At 35.2% G+C, this 22,677-nt stretch overlaps 2 protein-coding genes across 2 annotated transcripts in view; one reads left to right on the top strand and one right to left on the bottom strand.

Moving 5' to 3' along the window:
- Positions 1-8,931, top strand: part of LOC124643953 (protein phosphatase 1 regulatory subunit 3C) — a 64,384-nt gene extending 55,453 nt beyond the window's left edge. Inside the window, exon 4 of the mRNA XM_047183080.1 lies at positions 8,039-8,931. Within this exon, the coding sequence (XP_047039036.1) occupies positions 8,041-8,895 (855 nt within the window). The 5' untranslated portion in view covers positions 8,039-8,040 and the 3' untranslated portion in view covers positions 8,896-8,931. The remainder of the gene's footprint in view (positions 1-8,038) is intronic.
- Positions 8,932-18,154: 9,223 nt separating this feature from the next.
- Positions 18,155-22,144, bottom strand: LOC124644141. Its single transcript, XM_047183376.1, has one exon. The coding sequence runs from the start codon at positions 21,760-21,762 to the stop codon at positions 20,134-20,136; it is 1,629 nt and encodes a 542-aa protein (XP_047039332.1). The 5' UTR covers positions 21,763-22,144; the 3' UTR covers positions 18,155-20,133.
- Positions 22,145-22,677: the final 533 nt, after the last annotated feature.

Raw genomic sequence — 22,677 nt, 5'->3', positions numbered from 1 at the left:
ATGTGTTTCGTGTGTAGTTTAGACAATGTAAGAGGTATTATTTGTTCAAAGTCATCAAACTAGGCTGAAAATCAGCACTTTTTCGTCGTGAAAAAACGTCAAAACGTCGAACGTCAAAACAATATACAAAGACAGCCCCCAAACGCTCGCCCTTCACCACTTCCTATGTGTTTTTGCTGTGAAGAAGAAGTGGCGCAACAAACTCCCCAGCAATCATGTCTGTCTGTTTGGTTTGAAGAACCTTTACTTTTACTGTTTAATATTTGTGCGGGACGGACGTAGCTCAGAAGCAGGTACTATGGGTGGCTTCGAGACGTTGACGCCCCGTCGGTCGCTGGTTCTTGGACGTCTGGGCGAGTGGACTGTATTTACGATGTGGCGAGAAACAGGAATTTCAGAAACAAGAATACGTTTAGACGGGTTTTAGACTCTCTGCTACTATAGGTTCAGGGATGCCGGTGAAATAATAAGTCTTCATATATTTTTCAGGAGTCTTGAAGGGACGAGCTTCGACGCACTTACCATACTACAATTACACTATTTACTTTTCACTATTTACTTGTTACACTATCAAAAATCTATACCGATGACTACGACTTGTACGGCGGCGCTTGCGCACCGAATGAGCTCGAAACTTTACCGTGACGAGCACCTCGATTTCTCGTCCCTCCGACCAACCTCAGTTTTATTGACCTTTCAATTTATCAGCAGTATTACAAACAATTGGTACATGATATCATTACAGGACACCTAGCGTCAGACGCCCCATGAAGTGCGCTACTGAACTATACTATACACACCCTGCATACCTTCAGGGCTGAAATACTATAACCGAATAACTATAAAAAACTATGTGAAATCGGCCCTTATGTGAAGATTATCTCGAGATAAAAAACAAACTATGGGGGGTATCTCGATACGAAAGGCAGTGTGTGTTAGGGCATTTCATGGGCTATCTGGCGATAGTAATCCTAACAATGTGACCTAAGCCCTAGTATTGTTAATTTGCATGTGAAATGAAAGTCAAAACACAGACATTATTTATTGCTCTATAACTTAAACTATTAACAATATTTCTATAAATTAAGTTATTTTGTATACAATGAGACCTAGGCTTTCAGTTAAACACTATTTCACTAATGAAAGTCTAGGATTTTTACTATCGAGAAATGTTTACATAGGTAAATCAGGCCTTAAACGGCAGAACTATTAGGTTTATTATACAAAATTATGTAGGTTAAGGTTACCGCTACAAAACTATTACAATTTGGTATCAAAAAACGCTATAATTTACAAATTAAATCACTATCAAAATCTGAACACAATTCTATAACAATTTAGAAGGAGGGTGCACGTGAAAAACATACCTTGGCGCGGCTTACGGCACTTTTTAGGGTTCCGTAGCCAAAATGGCAAAAACGGAACCCTTATAGTTTCGTCATGTCCGTCTGTCCGTCTGTCCGTCTGTCCGTCTGTCACAGCCGATTTACTCGGAAACTATAAGTACTACAGTGATGAAATTTGATGGGAATATGTGTTGTATGAACCGCTACAAAAATATGACACTAAATAGTAAAAAAAAGAATTGGGGGTGGGGCCCCCCATACATGTAACTGAGGGATGAAATTTTTTTTTTCGATGTACATACCCGTGTGGGGTATCAATGGAAAGGTCTTTTAAAATGATATAAAGTTTTCTAAAAAACATTTTTCTTAAAGTGAACGGTTTTTGAGATATCAGCTCTCAAAGTCGTAAAAAGTATGTCCCCCCCCTCTATTTTTATAACTACGGGGTATAAAATTCTAAAAAAAATAGAGGTGATGCATGCTAATTAACTCTTTCAACGATTTTTGGTTTGATCAAAGTATCTCTTATAGTTTTTGAGATAGGTTGATTTAACTGTAATTTACGGAACCCTTCGTGCACGAGTCCGACTCGCACTTGGCCGGTTTTTGCTCATTACCCTCATCACAAAATTGTTAGAGTATAAATAGTAACGCGCATACACGAACACTCAGGCATTATGATTTTGCACTCGCGGCGCACGGATGCGTCTGTCGCGAACAATATTCTATGTCTGTTCTTTGTGTTATTTTACAAGGCGTTGGTAAAGTCAATTTTCAACATTTATAAAATTGTGGGTGAAAACCTTTACTATATAACTGACACAATAATATTTTTTTTTCTTAAAACAACTGTTTATGTATTTTGGAAATTGAAAGCGACAATTCATATGACGTTTATGTTGGCGGTGAACTCGGGCCTTTTTTTTAAAACGACGTCAAAAAAATCATCAAATGACCCCTCCCGCTGTGGGTTAGCAGTGGTGAGGGAGTGTCAGACTTTTACTGACTAAAAACCGTCGTGTTCCGTCGTAGGCCTTTTATGTACCAGGGCCGCGGTAACTCTTTCAAACAATCCTACAGCCCCGGGTGATTTTAGGCCACTGCTTCTGGTCATCAATTTTGATTTAAATTTTGACAATCACAAAGTCACTTGACAAGACTTGTATATTTGCAGACTGACTGGAATTAATAGAATGGCTAAGGTCAAGATGAGTCAAACACAATTTGACATTCGTATATTTAAATTGAAATGTATTCCTGTTCTGTATTACCTATTTATTATTATTCAGTAAAACACTGTTTTATCACGTGACTACATATGTACACATATGTATCTGTGTGAATATTTAATACCACCAGTAAGTCTGACAACCAGTCTTACCAAGGGGTTTCCTAAGTAACTGGGTTTAGGAGATCAGATAGGCAGTCGCTGCATGTTGCCCTGCCATGCCACCCTGGTTCTCAGCTGCATCCAGTTAGATTGGAAGCCGACCCCAATATAGTTGGGAAGAGTGTTGAAAAGAAGTTACAATGTAATACCTCATTTAGGTCTATGACCGCCATGGTCTTTGGATAGAAGAAATGTGTCTTTTGTTAAGAATGTAAGAAACATGGTGTTCTGAAAGTCAGATAATTAATTCCATGTAAATTAATATTATGTTTCACTGTTTTATCTCTTCAAAGAGACTTGTCATTTGATCATGACATTTTGAAACAGGTACCTACTATGGATGCATCTCATAGCCGTACGTCTGTGTTGTGACCGCAGAAAGCATAATCAGCCTTGCGATTGACCTTCCTCTAAAATACATGGAGAACAAAATGACTAGCGGAGGTGCCTTAACGGAAATTCGCCTAAGAAAGTAGCGCGCCAAAATGCGGGTGAGCAGGGGACGAGGAACGTTACTGTTTTCGCCCTTAAACGCCTTCTTTGGACCCAACCATTTTTTGTTGTACCAAAAATCGTTGACAGATGTCTCAAAGAACCCGAACGCCTTGTTAGTTAACTCGTACCTGATTGTTTTGGTCATGCCTACTGTACGAATTTGACCTAGAAGAAGGCGCTTGACCTACATGCATTATGGCTTATCCGCTCATCTTTCCTTACTCCGTGTTTAAATATCTATAGTTACATAATATGCGTCGTGAAGTAAAGTCGTGGTGGCCTAGTGGGTAAAGGACCAACCTCTCAAGTATGAGGGTTCGATCCCAGGTCAGGCAAGTACCAATGCAACTTTTCTAAGTTTGTATGTACTTTCTAAGTATATCTTAGACACCATGGACTGTGTTTCGGATGGCACGTTAAACTGTAGGTCCCGGCTGTCATTGAACATCCTTGGCAGTCGTTACGGGTAGTCAGAAGCCAGTAAGTCTGACACCAGTCTAACCAAAGGGTATTGGGTTGCCCGGGTAACTGGGTTGAGGAGGTCAGATAGGCAGTCGCTTCTTGTAAAGCACTTTTACTCAGCTGAATCTGGTTAGACTGGAAGCCGACCCCAACATGATTGGGAAAAGGCTCGGGAGATGATGACATATTATGCGTAGGTATATCTGAGTGCCTAGTGCGAGTTGAACAAAATTTTGCGAATGACTTCACTGTCGAGTTTAGCGAGTCAACTTCAAACGAACCGAATGCAATATTTAAGCGAGTGCGAGTTGCCATCTCGCAAATTACTCGCATCACGTTTCCTCACGGCGAATAGCGATGATCATTTTTATTAGGTTGGTGTTCCGTTCGCTTGGTGGGATAAACCTACCAAATTTAGAAAGACGTCATTTTAGCATGTAATCGTATGGGACGACTGTCTTTCAAAATTTTTGGGGTTATTGTTTGACGCGACGCCCGAAAAAAGTTTTTAGTTGTTTTAAATTAATTAATTTAAAATGAAGACAAGTTCTTGTCTAGCACCTAGAGTGCTAGGGAAGCTTATATATTTCTATGAGTCAGAACCTCAGTTACTTGTTCTAAATACACACTGCACATTTTTTGGGATACGTGCTTTGCTTCTCTAATTGGCCTTTGATAGGATCCAGTGGCAAAAAATAATAAAGCGGTAACCACCTGCAAATAAAAGAAGGAGAAAGTTTCTTCAATCATATACATACCTAGTTTTGTTTTGGAAATTGATATTGTAACTTACATGAATTGATAAATAGGTACCTTATGTTCCAAGGAAACACGTAGAGTGGATTTTAGATTTGTGCTTTGTCTCAGTTAACTGCACAAGAACTTAAAAATCTTCTTGGACAATCTATATCTATGTCTAAATTGCGTCTCCGTGAGGTGAACTAACGAATTAAAAAATGCGCAAGCCCTTGCCCCAATTCTGGCGCTTTTGTTGCGTTCATCTTGGGCCTTTGCGGCCGCAAACATCCTCCGAGCAAAGAAAAAGCGTCCTGCCATATTTTTGGTATTATTTTCACTAAATAAAAACTTAATTGTTGATATACGAATATCTCCTCACTTCACTTTCACCACAAAAATCTTCGTGAGAACTTTTTGGTTAAATTCGATCGCGTTTGTATTTATTTACTATTCGATCTGTCAAAATCTGAATCTCGCACTCGCATCACGGCAGAAATAAACCAATCCCGTGCCTGTCACGTTCACTTGAGAGTCCGAGCGATTCGATTTCGAAAATTTGTAAACTGGCACTCGCTACTTTAGGTTCCAATTTTTGACACTAGGCGGAGCTGTTTTTGTTCCATACAAATCTTAGTATACGCGCTCTCATGTGAGTCCGTAAATAAATTCACGAAAACTCGCACTAAGCACTCTGGAAGTAATATATGTATAAATAGAATTTAATAATGTGTCTTAATCAAACTAATATATTATTCATTATTAGCTTCCGTTTCCGTCTTACCTACACGTCTCGTAGGAAACGCGTACCCGGAAAAAGTAGCTTAAGTATTTTTAAATAAATACTGAAAAAAAAACAGCCAAATTATTTTTAAGCAAAGAAAATCTATTAGGCTGTAGTTTCTTTTCACCTGTTTTCACTGAAAACATGAACGTCAGCTTTTCTTAAAACATATCTATAATATAAAAATGAATCGCAAAATGTGTTGGTAAGCGCATAACTCAACAACGCCTGGACCAATTTGGCTAATTCTTTTTTTGTTGTGTTTGTTATTGTCAGGAGAAAAAAAAATAGGGTAAAGTGGAGAAGTCAGTTGACGGGAGCGAAGCCGCGGGCAAAAGCTAGTATTTTATAATAATTTAAAAATTGAGAGTAAAAAATCATAGTAAACTGTGCTTTTAAGTTTATATTTTTAGGTAAACTTGGCCCTTAGAATATTACTTTGTAGACATAGACACCTAACCAGACAAACTGTTACACAGAAATTACCTCAACGTTTCAATCCGGGAATCGAACCCAAGACCTTCACAACTAATTACATAAAAAATACTCTAAAAATAAACATAACACATTAAACCAGATTTCACCAGATTAACAAAAAAAAAAAACTAGTCTGCCGGTCACCCATCCGCCACCTGATCACAATATTGCTTAACCTGGCATGCGCGCGCGCAGTATTTAATAATATTATCGATCACGCAGAGGCGCCGGCGACGAGTGTGAGACAAACGTGTTAGTGTCGTGGAACCATGACTTTGGAGGTTTGATGGACAGTCCTGAAATTAAAAAAAAATAAAAAAAAGGTTTTTTGTCAGTGTGTTGTACCTAAAGGTGTTTTGGTTTGTAGCAATATTACGTTGTAGTAAATTACAGTAATTCGTATTTTATTGTAGATTTGCGCTTCATATAAAAATGTGGAAAAAAACACTATTATTCAGTTTTTGCTTGTGATAGAAATGAGATATGTATGCACTTTAGCTAAAATACGTATTATTTTTATCGGTGACTATTACTGCCGTTTTATCAAGCGTTTTAACGCTGATGCTGAAAAATAACGTAATACACTAATTAACGCTTATTTACATACCTACATTTTAAGCATAAATTGATAATATAAAAACCGGCCAAGTGCGAGTCGGACTCGCGCACGAAGGGTTCCGTACCAGAGTAAAAATGAGCAAAAAAATCCCGTTTGTTGTATGGGAGCCCCCCAAAATATTTATTTTATTCTAGTTTGAGTATTTGTTGTTATAGCGGCAACAGAAATACATCATCTGTGAAAATTTCAACTCTCTAACTATCACGGTTCATGAAATACAGCCTGGTGACGGACGGACGGACGGACAGAGGAGCGAAAACAATAGGGTCCCGTTTAACCGTTTAAAAAGTAATATTGTCAATAATTACTATTTCAAAGACAGTCTTGTTGACGAAGTAAACAATGCCATCACATAACATAAAAAAGATGCAAATTAGCACCAATGAGTCTAAGTAGTCCATTCATTTATTTATTCCCTTAAATTAGTATTAACAAATAAAAACTAGTTATTTAAAACAAAATGGCACACGTGAATTGTGCTAAATACAAACAAATAAAACTAATTTATATTTACGAGCGATCGTAAAGACCACTTAGCGTGTGGAAACTGAGTCATAATAATAATGTGGCTGAAACTTCATGAAATATATACTGTACTTCTATACGAATATAATGAAGAGGTAACATTTTTAGTTTATTTGTACCTGAAAGGCTCCAAAACTTACGAACCAATTTGAAAAATTCTTCCACTCTCGGAGAGCTACACCATCCTCGCCCAGCATAGGCTATATTTTGTTTTATCCGGGTACGGTAAGAATTTCCCCAGGACGCGGCCGAAATCGCTGCTCAAAGCTATTTTCTAATAAATTTAGTGGGTCAAGTCATATTCTCTTAATCATATCTTTATATTCTCATCCGCCTACCCTTTATCAAATATGTTTGGACCGTTTCCGGTCTAACTGAATGCAGCTGAGTACCAGCGTTTTACATGGAGTGACTGCCTATATGATCTCCTCAACCCAGTTACCTAGGAACCAGTATATATTGACAAATATGTACGAATGACAGCCAGACCAATCTATAAATACTTTATAAATGATATATTGTCGAAATGTTAATATTGCACATCGTTATTGTGTCATCAACAAAATGCACTCACAATTTTAGGAAAGAGAATGACTTTAGTGATAAAAATTGATAGTATTGCTTATCGGAAGTCAATATCTAAACTACTTTTATATGTCGTGCATGACTGATACTATCTATCCTTGTACGTGATTTCTACCATTTTTCCTGATAACGTCATTAAACGTTATCCTGCAAGAGCTGAGTTATGTTAAGGATAAAAATAGAACCATTTATTTTTCGACAGTATTTTTTTTGTCCTTGATGTGTTACTACATGGAGAAGGAAGGACCTTCTCCATGTGAGAGGAGGCCTGTGCCCAGCAGTGGGACGATAAAAAGGCTGTAACAGTGATGTGTTACTACAATATATATCACACATTATTTGCTTTATAAACAAGATCAAACCAAATCGGTCGCCACTTAAAAACCATTACACTCACACTTATTATCACCAAAACTAATGATCATTAACAAAATAAACAAACAAAAACTTGCACCCTGACCTAAAAACCGAAATAGTCTCCAAAAGATTCCACAACAACATTGTCACCCTACTCGAGCTATATCGTTCGCATGGCCGACGCATGCTCAGAACCGGCCAAATGCGATAAACCATTCAGTCGTCGACGAACAGTCGTGGAGTATAGACGTGTGTTGTTACAGAAATGTGCGCGGCAATCGACATGTTGGCATCGGAGTCGTTCTACGGGCACTCACCGCCCGCCGGCTTTCTATCAGACTACAGTATACCACCAAGAAGACCTACAAAGCTCACAGCACGAGGCTTCTCAGCACCATGTTTAACGCCTCTCAAACCTGTGCAGTTAACACTGAAATCAGCGCCAAGATCCTGCTTAAGGATAGCAAATGAAAAGAAGAAGAAAAAGGTCGTTTTCGCAGACGATAGAGGATTTGCGTTAGAACAGATCAAGTTCATGACAGAACCGTCTCATGTTCCACCTTACTGGGCGCTGAAGATCGTCTCCAGTCCACCTCTAGAGAGGAAACCAGCACCAAAACCAGTCGTCGACTTATGGGAGACGAGATTCGTGCAGCCAGCTTCAGATTATTTAGAATTCAGAAGGCGTGTAACACAGGATTGCGTGTCTTTAGAAAATGTGATTATCAAACAAAATGAATGTGCGGTAGACGGTACAGTTAAAGTGAAAAACCTGGACTTTACCAAGGAAGTGTTCGTGCGTACTTCGTCAGACGGATGGCTGACGAGTGAAGACACGTTTTGCGCGTTCGTAGAATCGGGACCCTTGAACCAAAACGGAGTATCAACTTACGACACCTTTGGGTTCCGATTGCAGTTGCCAATTCATTCTAGAAGATTGGAATTCTGTGTTTGCTTCAAATGCAAAGGTGAGGAGTATTGGGACAACAACGGAGGGTCAAATTACACGATAGAAAAGGCCTCGGTCCGAAGCACCCCAGCCATATCTTGTGCTAGAATCAAATTCGGGAATTCGTGGACTACAAGATCGAATGGGGACGGAAATGTGCCCTACTGGTGATTAATAAAAAGGACTTTAAATGAATTAGTGCCGAAAGCCTGACGGCTGGTGATTATGTGCCATAACGGTTCCTAGTGATTTTCAAGGTCTGTATTTTTTAAATTATTGTATGGCAGTACTTTCGCCTTTTGAGAGCGGATTTTTTGGAAATGTTATAGCTTTTTTTGAAAAGCAAAATGCCAATTAGTAATGTAATTTATTGGTTAGTTTGCAGCTAGATTATATTTCCCGCCCTTAGATAATGCTGATTATTTAATTAAGCATTTCTTTTGCCATTTGTCTATGGGTTTGGTGACTGGTGATAAATGCAGAATAATACCTAATTTATTTTAAGAAAGTGGTGATACTTCAATTTAATAATATTTGAAAGCCATTTTAGATCTAGATTAAAACTTAGACATTAACTAAGTCTTGTTTTTTGTAAAAAACTTAAGACTAAGCTTGCTCTTTCTAAATAATGTAAAAAGAAAGACAGTAAGTCACTCGAGTCTTAGGAAGATCTTTTTTCGTCTTCTACAAGCTGTTGATTTGCATCCGTGCCATAGTCGAGGACGTAATTATGCTAATGATTCTCGACCCAAATCAACAAAAAAATTGGTACGTAATATTTTTTTTATTTTTTTTTCGGAATTCCGAAAACTGTCATCTAGCCGTATTTAAACTTGGCGCGTGTGGTACTGGCCTTAAAACCGTGCTGCGCACTCACACAAACGCAAACACAAAGAATACGCAACGATTATTCATAAATTTCATTCATAAAATTGGATTACTTCTGAAATACTACGACATTACAATGAAAAAAAAGCAGTGCATATTAGCTATTTCCCATCTACTGAAATTCCAATCGATTATTTACATATTGTATGTCCTCCTCCTGAACTATGGCACAAATGCAAATCAACACCTTGTATACATAGAAATAGATTTCTCTATGGTAAGAGGTTAATGACCTTAAACTTGTCTTGAAAACTTTAATTATTCTGTTTATTTACTAATTAAACTTAAGTCACACTCTATCCCTTTCTAATAAATGTAAAAGAAAAAGATAGAAATAATGTCATTAAGTATTCGTCGTTTATTTTTATAGCTGAAGAATAAATTTATTTGTAATTTTCAGTTCTTTTCCAATCATATTTTGTAAGAAAAATATGGAGTGTGATTATAATTAGTAAATAAACAGGCTTAAATACAGTTAAAAACTGGGAAATAATTTTATATGTCTCGAATGTCAAAATGTGTCAAAAATCATGATTGTGTTCACTGAGTTTGAGAACAGCAAACGTCATTGAAATCTTTGATTAACAAAAATAGACCATTCATTAGAATAATTTGTAGCTTTTCAAAGTGACGGAACTCATTAAAATTTGCATGTTAAGTGCCTACTTTTAATTTTCGGTTGTCACTATGCAGCTTCGTGATTTTTACGTACAAAACTCGTTTATCCGGAATTGGTTGATTTTTGCTAGTTTTTTTTACCGTTTTGCCTAGAATAGACTTTTAGTCTGTAAGGCTGGTTTTTAAAGACATATAATTGAGGAAATATAGTCTTTTATAATGCAGTTTTTGAGGTCAAATATTGTATTAATGATGAAGGATTTTTTTTTCAAAATGTCGTGATAAGTATTTCAGTTTGGAATAACGATATAGGGATGGAAATCTAAAATATTACCGATTCATACAAGTTTTTTGAAGATTTTAATGACAGCTGTGCAAACTTGAATGTTCCAAATACAATATTGGTCACAATAAGGCCAAAACAACGGTGCCAACATTTTTGACAGATGTCAAAAATAAACGCGACGATACCACAAGACTGATTGCAATAAAGAAATTCACTTTAATCATTTAATATGCACTTAACAACAGTATCTAAAAGAAAAAGTACCTAATTAAACAAAACAATTAAAAATAAACAAACTTTTAATTTTGTTTTGTCTACATTTGTCGGCCATCTTGAATGCCTTTACGATAAACCGACGCCATTACTGTTTAATAATAAAAGCTATCTAATCTTCTTGTTATTATTTAATAGTAGTGAAATACCTACTTATTTATTTATTTATTGCAATCAAAAGTTAATATTTAAACAATTCTGTCTGAAGGTCATTTTGACAATAGTTAAGGTCGCATTGACTGGTAGCGGGAATTTCAAATATTAATGTTTTTTTTTTATATATATAAACATTCGATATGAGTTGTGTTCTTCATGAAGTTCTTACAATGCAAATGAAATCCGATATTATCGTTATATTTTGTTTCAAAAACTTTATCGGGTTACAATTGAATTGTAAGAACTTTAGATGTTATACAAGGACATCAAAAATTACTTTGAGGTATATGGGTATTACAGTGATTATAAGATCACGCCTCATATCAAAAGTTAACTTAGGCAAAACATAAAAAAAGAAACATTCTATATTTGAACTTCCCGCTACCCGTACTTACACCATAAAAATATTGTCATTTTGACATCAATATGACATCCATTGTTGATTTGCACATATCATAGTAAAGGTCACCTAATGTTTTGTGCAGTTGACAGCTGTCAGTTTTCAAAGGTCAGGTGTCATTTTATTATGTCCGTTAAAGTCAGCAAAATAACTTACTTACCAAAGAAACTTAATATAATTGACTTTTATAATTAATATAATTTATTAAACATCGAGTTTTGTACAAAACTTGTGTTTATTAACCTCTGCTTACTCTATAAAAGAAATAAGTGAGATGGTATCATTTATAATGAAATTCAATTTGTAGCAACTGACATACTGATATTTTTAAAGTTATTTATTTGGCAGATTAAGTTAGAATAGAACAGGGATGGCGAACCAATGGCACGCGTGCCCGTGGTGGCACGCAGCTAAATAATTTGGGCACGCCATTATTTTGCAAGTTTTAGTTAGGTAGTTTTGAATTGAAATTGTACCATAACCACGTACTATTAAATGTTTTTCGTGGATTCTTCCCATATTCAGAAAAGGACCTATTTTATTAAGAGATCTAAGCATTAATGTAAATTTGAGAATGAAAAACAAGTCCCTTCGTCATAATCTTTTACATTTTCATGTTTACTATTTGCCTTAAAGGCACGCCTCTATAATTATGATTGTTTTCTATTTAATTTGGCACGTAAGTCAATAAAGGTTCACCATCTCTGGAATAGAATGTCCGAGTTTTGGAGGGCACTATAAGCTGTAGGTCGCGGCTGTCATATGAACATCTTTGGCAGTCGTTACGGGTAGTCAGAAGCCAGTACCTCTGACAAGCAATCTTACCTAGGGGTAGTTAGGGGTATTGGGTTGCCCGGGTAACTGGGTTGAGGAGGTCAGATAGGTAGTCGTTCCTTGGTAAACACTGGTGCTCAGCTGCATCTGGTTAGACTGGAAGCCGACCACAATATAGTTATAGTTGGGAAAAGGCTAGGGAGATGATGATTAACAGGAAATAATGAGAAAAGACTAGTTTGTCAGTTGCTTTTTTGCCGGCGCCTGAAAGTCAATTATATAATAAGTTTCTACTAAGTTAAGTTCTTAAGTAAAGTTTGGATTAAGCTAGTTACTGCAGGCTCTGCTTTTTCCTTAGAACTTTGATTAACATTGTAAGGGCCAAAAATAATATTTCAATGGTCAAAAAATTTAATATTTTTTTATTTAAAAAATTCATGCTGATCTATGATATTTGCAAATTAACTTTATTTTGATGTCAAGTCATCTTAGTTTGAAGATGATCAAAAACTGGACATAGACCATATTTTCCAAAGAAAATTGTCTATCATAGACGGTTTTACCGTTCATAGCAATTTTCATAGACTTCAGTCTCCATATTGCAAAATTTGGAACTTGTTTCAAAGCTTGTCATTGTAAATTGAACTTTATTTTACCCTGCAATGAAGTTCAAAACAAAATTTTGTATCAAACACTTTTTTGTAGATATGCTAAGGTTCAAAAATATATTGGGCCAACCTACCTTAATCTGTCAAATTTCTTCAATAGATTTTCAACCTTATAACAATACTGGAAGGTTGATGTTCGATTGGTAACATTTGACAGATTTGGGTAGGTCGACAGTTGTGTACACAAATCCAATTTTTGTAAAAAGTGGGATATACCTGGATGTAACAGATTCTTTACCGATTTACAGCCATTTCCGATATACTATCTATATATATGTTAATTTGTTTGATGGAGATAGAATTTTGATATTAGACCGATACAAGTTACGTCAACTTACTATCTCTAGTCAGCAAGACAATAGATAGATTCAATATTGGGACGGCCGTTAGACAATAATTACATACTTTGAGAACTGGACACTAATTAAAAAAAGTGTCTTAAAGGTAGCTAAGTAAATAAACAAGCTGATTAAAAAGTTTATTTCGATAAAAAAGTACATGATTAATTATTACATCCAAGCAACGATTTTTATAATTATTTTGTTTTTAAATAAAATCGTTTTGTTTGTATTTTTTATTTTTAGTAAGTAAATAGTCTCGACAGCCGTGTTAGGTATGCTGGTGACAGAGGGAAAATATTAAAAAAATTGCAAAAAAAAGAAAAAATATTTTTTTGCAATTTTTATTGTTACTCGATGTGCTATTCAATTGTAAATATATTCGTATGATTTTTAATTATAAATATACCTGATTATATTTAATTTTTAAGAATTTTTGATGATTTTTGGCGCTAACATTAGTTACCAGCAGACCCTTCAATTTATTTACACGGCATATTTTTTTTATTATATAATTTATTATTTAAACATATTATTATTATATTAAGTTAGAAATGATGAATGTAAGTAATTTATTTTGAATGATAAATAAATGAAATGTTGTTTTTTAAGAATTAATGATTAATATTTTTCTATTTTTTTTTATATAATCGCACCTACATTATAGTTACTAAAATAGGGTTGTATCATTTTAAATGAAAGAACTGATTAATATGTAATAAATGTTTAAAATTAAGAGTTTATTGAATTTTATTGTTTTTGTATAAAATTGTATAAAACTCAGAATGATGCATGGATGACAGAATATATTTTTTCATAAATAAATAAATATTGATTTATTATATTTTTATTTTATTTCAGTTACATACCCTTTACTAGGTATAACAGGACACATAAGTAGGTAATTGACAGCTACAGACAAAATCTATCTAAAAAGGCTGACTGAATTTACAAATTCAGATAAGTGAACAAAAATAATGATAGTTGGTCATATAATTTTATTTCTGGCCTATGTTTCTATGGATAATGAGATCTCTAACCTTTGCTCAAACATTCATAGAGGTTCAGGATGTCGGAAGTTACACTTGTTATACACACACACACACACACTAAAAAGTAATCCTCGATAACAACACTTACAGGCAATCAGACAAAACATTTTAACTAAACTCTATACCTACTGCTTTTAAATAGGCTCATAAATAAAGATAAACAATCATGGAATCATTTTTTTATTTAAAAGTCAGTTTAAAATCAAAGTCATTGTAATAATAATATAATAACAATGACTCATTATTTTAAGCAGTAAGTGTTTTATTCGTTAATGTGAAATTGTGTAAAAAGTCCGTGAAAAAGTCCTATCAAGATTGTTTATTGTACCTTTAGTTAGATGCTAACTTCATATCTACATCGTACTATTGAAAACAGCGCCATCTGTGCGATCAGACTAACAACACAATAGTTCAGTAGTATAACTAGATGGCGTTGTAACAAGTTTGGGGCTTTAGGGTTACCAACTGTATTAGGCTTGAAATCTACTATTTGCCGACAAATCTAAAAGGGTTTTTGTAAAGGCCACAATTTAAACAGGCATTTTTTGATAACATTTTTCACATCTGCGTTGTCTTTCAAATGACTAAGTCGGTAACATGTAACTAGCGTCTGAATCCTTCTGTTAATACTGGCTCACTAAACGGGTATTAAGAAAAAACAGAAATTACGCATTAAAATAAACCTGTATTTCTTTTTAGTAAAATATAAACATTGCTTTAAAACATTGTTTCAACTAAATCTAAAATATACAACGTTTCATAATATTTTACAATTTGAGTCTAAAAACAATGATAGATATGTTTGATGGACCGAAATTTCTATTTAACGAATGAAGAACCCAAAATCTGTAGTTTATTTCAGCAATGACGGTGGAACATATAATACATCGATCCATTGTTTTGCTATTAGAGATTGAGATATTATTTATATGAAGCCAATCGCAAAACAGAGTACCTATGTAGAAAGAGATCGGTTATAGAAATCCATAGTCAGTGAATTATGTGAATTATGCTCAAATATGTCTGCTGTATTTGGTAAAAAAGCGACCAAGTTAACCTTTGGCGAAAATCCGGTCCAGCAAAATGTCTTTATATTATATAAACACATCAGAACAGATATAAATACGTTGCAAAAACAGAGGTTACTACGGCAACTATTTCAACAATTCGAGGTAACGTTACAAAAATTGTAAACATTTAAAAATACATTTTGTTCAAGAGTTGTCAAAAATAAAATTAGAAGATGGATTTCTTGTGTTTTTCGATTATCATCATCATCATCTCAGGCATGGGACGTCCACTGCTGAACATAGGCCTCCCCCTTAGATCTCCACAGATACCTGTTGGAGGCGACCTGCATCCAGCGTCTTCCGGCGATCTTTATAAGGTCCTCTGTCCACCTTGTTGGTGGACGTCCTACGCTGCTTTTTCGATACTTTGGCTAAATTATATTTTTAGGCTTGTGAAGAGTAAATGACAATACTAAAGGTACGAGTTCGCAGCCGACCGCAGGCGACAACTGCAGACGACGTGTCACAACGACACTGGGAATTTCATAGAAATACATAGAAACCAGTAGTGTCGTTGCGACACGTCGTCTGCAGTTGTCGCCTGCGGTCGACTGCGAACTCGTACCTTAACTTTAAATGTTTTTAAGCGGATTTTACTCGATTTCACCAAAAGACTGATTTTTTTTAATCGAAATTGGAAAAGTAATAAAACTAGTCCTTTCTTGGCAGTCGGTTAAATAAGTGGAACATGGCACTTGAGCAGTAATACCAGTTCCAGTTAGAATAAATAAGCATTTACTGGGAGTTCTAAAAATGTACTGACAATCTGCTGTAGGTTGCAGGCAGAAGTTATACACGCCAGGCTGAAGACCGAGTTATATGGCACACATTAAGGAACGACTATATATGTATTTTATAGTAAAAAAAATGGCTATGTTGGTATTGGTGGAAACTCATCAAACTTTCATTGGGAAAAATATGACTCAGTTTCCAGCCCGCGATCATTCTTTGAACAAACCCGTAACCAAGTACAAATTAGACATATTCCACCTTATTATAAAACGTGGCTTTAAAAAAGTACCAGCTTTTGTACCACCTTTAAACCACCGCCATAGATGAGTATAAGTACACGGCCCCGAACAAAATCAGTGGACTAAAGCTAAAGCGGGTACTTCTTAATACCACGTTTTATAATTAGGTGGATTAAGTTTATATAAACGTGAGAGGACCTTTTAACAAACAATCATTAAAGTGTGCCTCGTGGCTCGGTCCTCAGATTGGCACATACAACTATGACAGAACTCATCTTTGATACAATTTGATGACGGAATTGTAACATACCAAATATTGCTTCAAAAAGATATTTAAGTATACGAAATAAACATTCAAGAGTTTTCTTATACAAGAAACATTAACTTATATACGACACAGAATTAGTACAGTGGTATAAAATTTTATAATATTACTTTTTTATATTATTTTTATAATATAAATTCAACTTTTGATATACACATTAATTTTTAATTTAACACTTTATATAATTAGAGCGGTTTTAGATTATATGCAGACGTTTGAATATTATATTAAATCTTTTCATTGGCTTTGAAAATGTCAAGTCTTCATACCATATTGATAAAAAAATATACAAGCTGTTGATTTGCATCCGTGCCATATTAAAGGAGGTAATTATGCTAATGATTCTCGACCCAAATCAATAAAAAAATTGGTACGTAATTTTATTTCTTTAATTTTTTTTCGGAATTCCGTAAATGTCATCTAGCCTTATTTAAACTTGGCGCGTATGTTACTGGCGTTAAAACCGTGCTGCACCCTCACACAAACGCAAACACAAAGCATAAGCAACGATCACTCATAAATTTCATTCATAAAATTGAATTACTTCGGAAATACCATGACATTACAATGACAAAAAAAGCAGTGCATATTAGTTATTTCCCATCTACTGTAATTCCAATCGATTATTTACGTATTGTATGTCCTCCTCCTGAACTATGGCACAAATGCAAATCAACACCTTGTATAAATATAAGTGATGCATAAACACACAAATTCAATGTAAGCGTCAACTGCATCAAAAATAAGAAAACGGCCAAAATAAAGCTAAATGTTTAAGTATGTATGAAATTAAGAGTTATTTTAAAGTCTGTTTAATTACATTTTTTATGTTACCATACTTTAATATTACACAAGTTGATGTTGAAGTTTATATCAAATCGAGATACATGTCTTTTTCTTGGTATGTCGTAAAATCTAAATAGAATATAATATTTAAACGTCTGCAGATCATATAACTTTAGAAGGAGTGGTAGAATTTTGTAGAATCATAGCACGTGAAATGTAGATGCTGTAAAATATTGTATTTTCGCTGTAAGAGATTGCAAGCCTTTTGAGAAATACAAAATATCTTTATCTGTAAAATAAAGTTTCATACAATTCTTGTAGATCCAATTTCAATTTGATTCATGCAATTGCAACGTGTAAATGAGGAATCATAAGTATACTAAATCTGAGAACGGGCTATTGTATAAGTATATTATATGCTCTATGCTCTGTATACGCTGGATTTCTTCGACGCTGAGACTTCGTAGTCACCAAGTATCCGCCTATAGTCTGTTTTTTAATCTCGTAGACTAAATTGACACTTGCAAAATGTCAAACTTTCTAATAATTTTGCTAGCTCTGTGGTGCAGTGTTGTACTTACGATACCGGTTCGTTGAATCGTAACTTTTTACAATAAGTCATCCTGAAATAATGGGCTTATCCTTGATGATTACGCATGGCTTTGCGTGGTCAGATATCCCTGGCAGTTTGTAGCACGTCGTACAGCCATGTGTACGTACGTGAATTTTAAATATAAAACTTTGAATGAATATTAAATTCGTCTATTATAGATAAAAAGTTACGATTCAACGAACCGGTATCGTAAGTACAACACTGCACCACAGAGCTAGCAAAATTATTAGAAAGTTTGACATTTTGCAAGTGTCAATTTAGTCTACGAGATTAAAAAACAGACTATAGCTCTTCTCAAAAATGGTACCTAACGTAACTTAACAAAACATTAAACGTAGTAAAAATTATTTCCCAGGATTTTATGTACCTACTTGCATTCTGTCACTGTCAATTTCTACCATTCCTCCTAAAATATTATCTTGACAATGTATTTTTTCTACCCATTTATACTTTAACTGGACTATGGCTGGGAATTATTTTATTATATTATGATATTTTGTAGATATGCTTTTAGGAAGAAGATATGTAGGTATCAAGTTTATCATATAATACTTTTTTAATATTGAAATAATTGTGATTTCCGCGGTAAAAATACCTAAAGGTCTTTTTTTGAAAATTCATATTGCATAACAGAACCTGTCGTTTCTGAGATTTGAAATAAGAATTCCTTTTAAATGAATGATGACTGTTTCCTACACAATTGAATGAAAATTCAATTCACATATTGTAGAATCCTGTTTTTTTTTCTAAATACTTTTAGTTGCCATAAAATGGTTAAAAAGTCCAGTTAAAATATAAAAGGATAGATTATAAAACGTGATCAGTAATAGACTGGCTATTTCAAAATAATCTCCTTCTTATCGAGTGAGCTGCAGGTTTAATCACCTAACAAGCCATGTAGTGTCAGAGTTAATATCAAATTTGCCTGACCGAAAAGGCCAAATTACACCGGTGTGCGCCATTGTGACAGACGCAAATGTTTCTTCTGGTCTACTCGCTCTAGCAAACAGCAGGAAATTGCGTACGAACATTTTTAGTGTCGGCGAAATTACGATCTTTGTGCGCAGTTGACTCGCGAAGACGCGTAAACATTTTGTAAATTGTTCGCGCACATTTGTTGGGGATCAATAAATTTTGATGGAATTTCGCTATGACAGTCGCGTACGGTCACGTGAAAAAAGACTAAGGAAATTATTCAGATTATTTGCGAGTATTTAGGCTGTTTCCAGCAAGTTTGAACTGTGAATATGTTTCCAATGCATTCATAGTAAAAACAGTGACGGTTTGAATTTTAGAAAATATGTAGGTAATTCAAACATCCGAATTGAGAACCTCCACCTTTTTAAACGGTTTTATTTAGCTCGACCCGTACGGTATTTATTTGTTAGAAGTCAGGCAAATTAAAAAATAGATAGTTTATTATTGTTAAAAGGCCAGTCTATTACAAACCACGCGTACAATTACAACTATTAAAACCTATTAATATTATAATTATAATATTTTATAATAAAATTTATTTATTTTTTTATAAAATCTCACTATTTGTTTGCTTATCACTAAGAAGTGACAGACATTTCTTAAGATTTATATTTTGTGTAGTATTTTTCTATATTTTAGCTCTATCATGTCAAGAAATTGATAGTTTTGACTTCAGAATTGCAATGTCAATGATATCTTTGAAATGTCAAATATCGTAGTTAAGTTAATAATGCGTTTGTTTGCGGTGTACCTGTATTTCTTCTTTGCATGATTCTGAAGTTTCTTCTAGACTTTTATAAAAACGTACAATTATCATGACGCTCTCTATATTTGTGTAGTTTTTGAAACGTCATGATTATTATTTATTGAGTTGTATTTAAAAATGTAACGACTACCTGATGATATTTTTAGAAGAATCCTCCCTGTAAAATATAATTTTGTAGTAGTTTTAGTTTCTGTATTTTCTGTCTTCAATTGTTATATTTTTCTTATAGTATCAGTACCGAATCGCCTTTGCATTATGTCAACAAACTGTCTAGTTGACGTTAAAATGAGTAGAATAATAGTTTGACGTCACAATTTTCATTTGTTTTAAATACTATCATAGATATTACTTACGGTTGCTTTATGTCTGGCAATAGCAGTCAATCTAGGTTTATTTTTCCTTGTTGATATAATTTTTGTACTATAAAATCCATTTTTTTTAATATCTTTAGACTGAAGTATGTCTGGTCTTCTTAACGGGAACTTCTTCGCAAGTTTCAGCGATTTCATGTAAAATGGCTCGTTCAATTTCTCTTTCAATTTCAGAATTATCAATTTTAGTTACAACTTCTTCAGATTCCGTCTGATTCTTACTCGCTTCTGCACTAATGGCTAATTTGTATCTTTCATGTATTTCCATAATTTCTTCAGGAGATGGACTCCATTTTTTCATGTCACGATCATCGTCTATAACTTGGGTGTCATCATCTTCACTAATCTCTTTGATTTCGTCTAAACTTTTACTCATTTTACTGTCTTCTTCTTTCGTACTGTTAATATCATCCTTTTCTTTAGACTTCTCTGCTACACTGTCCCCGCAAGCAACGTTGGCTTTCTCGTCATCTTGTAGATCTTCAACGTCGTCTAAACTGGCTCCAGCTTTATATTCATGGCCGTTGCTATCGCTTTCTGAATTCACCTTTTGTTTAGGACTTTTAACTTTTACGGCTTGTTCTTCAGTTTCGTCTATAATCTCCAAGCGTGATCTTGAAAAGAATTTGTGTAAAGATTCTAGTTTGTCCAATGCTCGAGCACTTTTTTCTGAACTTGAAGTTAGAGTTGTGTCTTCTGTCATGCAACCGGAATCAATTCGCTTCGATATATCAGATAAAGAATCTGATATTTCTGTAGTAGACGTTGATTTGTCGACTTTCACGACTTTAGGTTTAATTATCATGCTTGGCGGTAAATCAGGGATGTTCCTCAAATCGATTAAGCTTATCGATGATCGTTTTAAACTCGAACTGATATCGAATTCGTCTTCAGAATCGTCATCGAAGTGTTTAGCTACTTTATCTTCTATGTAGGTAAGTAAATCTTCGGCAGCTTGCCTTATTTGTGAATTCCGATCATCAGATGACTTTCTATCGAGATCTCGAGATGACGGCTCATCTTCTTCTAAAATATCTGATAGTTCAACACTATATGGTAAGTACTGTATATAAGGTAACATAGGAGGTTTAGTATAAGACTCATAATTCTCCATATCTTCCTGATCAGTCATTGTATCATCTTCTAACTTTTTAATCTCACAAACTCTAGTCACAGCTTCCTCAAATATCATTTCTAGATCATTCTTTACATTACTAAGATCAACTACTGTTTCTGAAATCCTTCTGTCAGTTGAACTGTCCTCACCTCTGTCTATAACAGTATCTTGCGTATGTGTGAGTGTCGAATCAGATTTAGTTTTACTTATATCACTGAATGTTTCCAGTTTACTTATAGTGATATCAGATTTTGATTTTTCAGACAAAGATGGTGTCAAAGACTTTGAATGGAACTTCTCTTTCGTAGTATAATTCTCCATATACTTGATAAGCATTTCGACTAGCGTCTCAGCTTCTTCCTCAGGCGTATCGTCAATATAAGTAAGATCTTTAACGTTAATATTATTCTCGTTAAGACCAGTTTCCACATCATTAATTTCTATACTAGGCTTCGGGTCTTCCGGACCGAAAAGGAACTCCATAAGGGTTATTTTATTGTCACCGACTTCATTCTCCTTCTCCATACATCCTGTAGTCGCAAGGAAGTCCATCAGAGTCTCCATTTTGGCTTCTAACTCTGTGTTCATTTTACTTGGAACGAACTGCTTAGTCTCCTCAGGAGTCACCTCACTTTTGAAGCAGCTACCTCCACTACTCTTTCTCTCACCCCTCTGACTCTTAACAATAGTAAAGAAGAAGTCAATTAAGTTAGCAATTCTTCTTTCCGTCCCTTCTTCTCCATCAGAACTTAAGTCAGATTCTTCTTTAACTAGTGGACACCTTTTCGGCGATTCTTCGAACTTCTTTGAAAAGACTGTTTCCTGGACTACTTGTAGGAGATCTCTTGCAAGTCTTACCGGAGAGCGGGTGTCGGATTGGATGGCTTCGTAGGTGGAAGCTGAGGGGGCAGAGCGCCTCCTGTCTCTGTCGATCCTTATGAAGTCCCACAGGGATCCCAGCTCTGAAGACAGGGAGGCTCTGTGGTTGGCTAAGCGGGTACCTAGCCGCCGGAAGACCTGGAGAAGAAAAATAAGCTATGTAGTATGTAGTTAAATTATGATTATTATTATTTAACTATTTGCTTAGTTGTGTACCATTGTACGAGTATTAAGAGATCTAAGTTAGCCTTAAGAATATAGCAGGAGTATTTTTGTGGTAGATTCATATTCTGATTAAATATATATGTTAGTAAAGCCAACTCTTAGGGTCAATCCCCACTGAAAGAGCAGCGGCCGGCAGCGGCCGTAAGAGCACGGACAATGTAAGAGCGCGGCGCGGCGCGGCCCAGCGCGGCGCCCGCCGCGCGGCCCGCTGCGCTCGCGCTCAATCACTTGCATTTACGGCCGCTGCCGGCCGCTGCCGGCCGCTGCTCTTTCAGTGGGGATTGACCCTTACAGTGTTTAATTCGTTAAATTGTATTGTGGTGGTGTATTTATTCCATGTGAAAACGTGTGGAGGGTCCCGAACTAAATGAAAGATTTACTACGGGATCAAATAGGGAC

This window comes from Helicoverpa zea, chromosome 29 (genome assembly GCF_022581195.2).
Source record: "Helicoverpa zea isolate HzStark_Cry1AcR chromosome 29, ilHelZeax1.1, whole genome shotgun sequence".
In the NCBI taxonomy this organism is placed as follows: domain Eukaryota; kingdom Metazoa; phylum Arthropoda; class Insecta; order Lepidoptera; family Noctuidae; genus Helicoverpa; species Helicoverpa zea.
The sequence above is the reverse complement of the archived record's forward strand: the minus strand, read 5'-3'. Positions and strand labels throughout refer to the sequence as shown.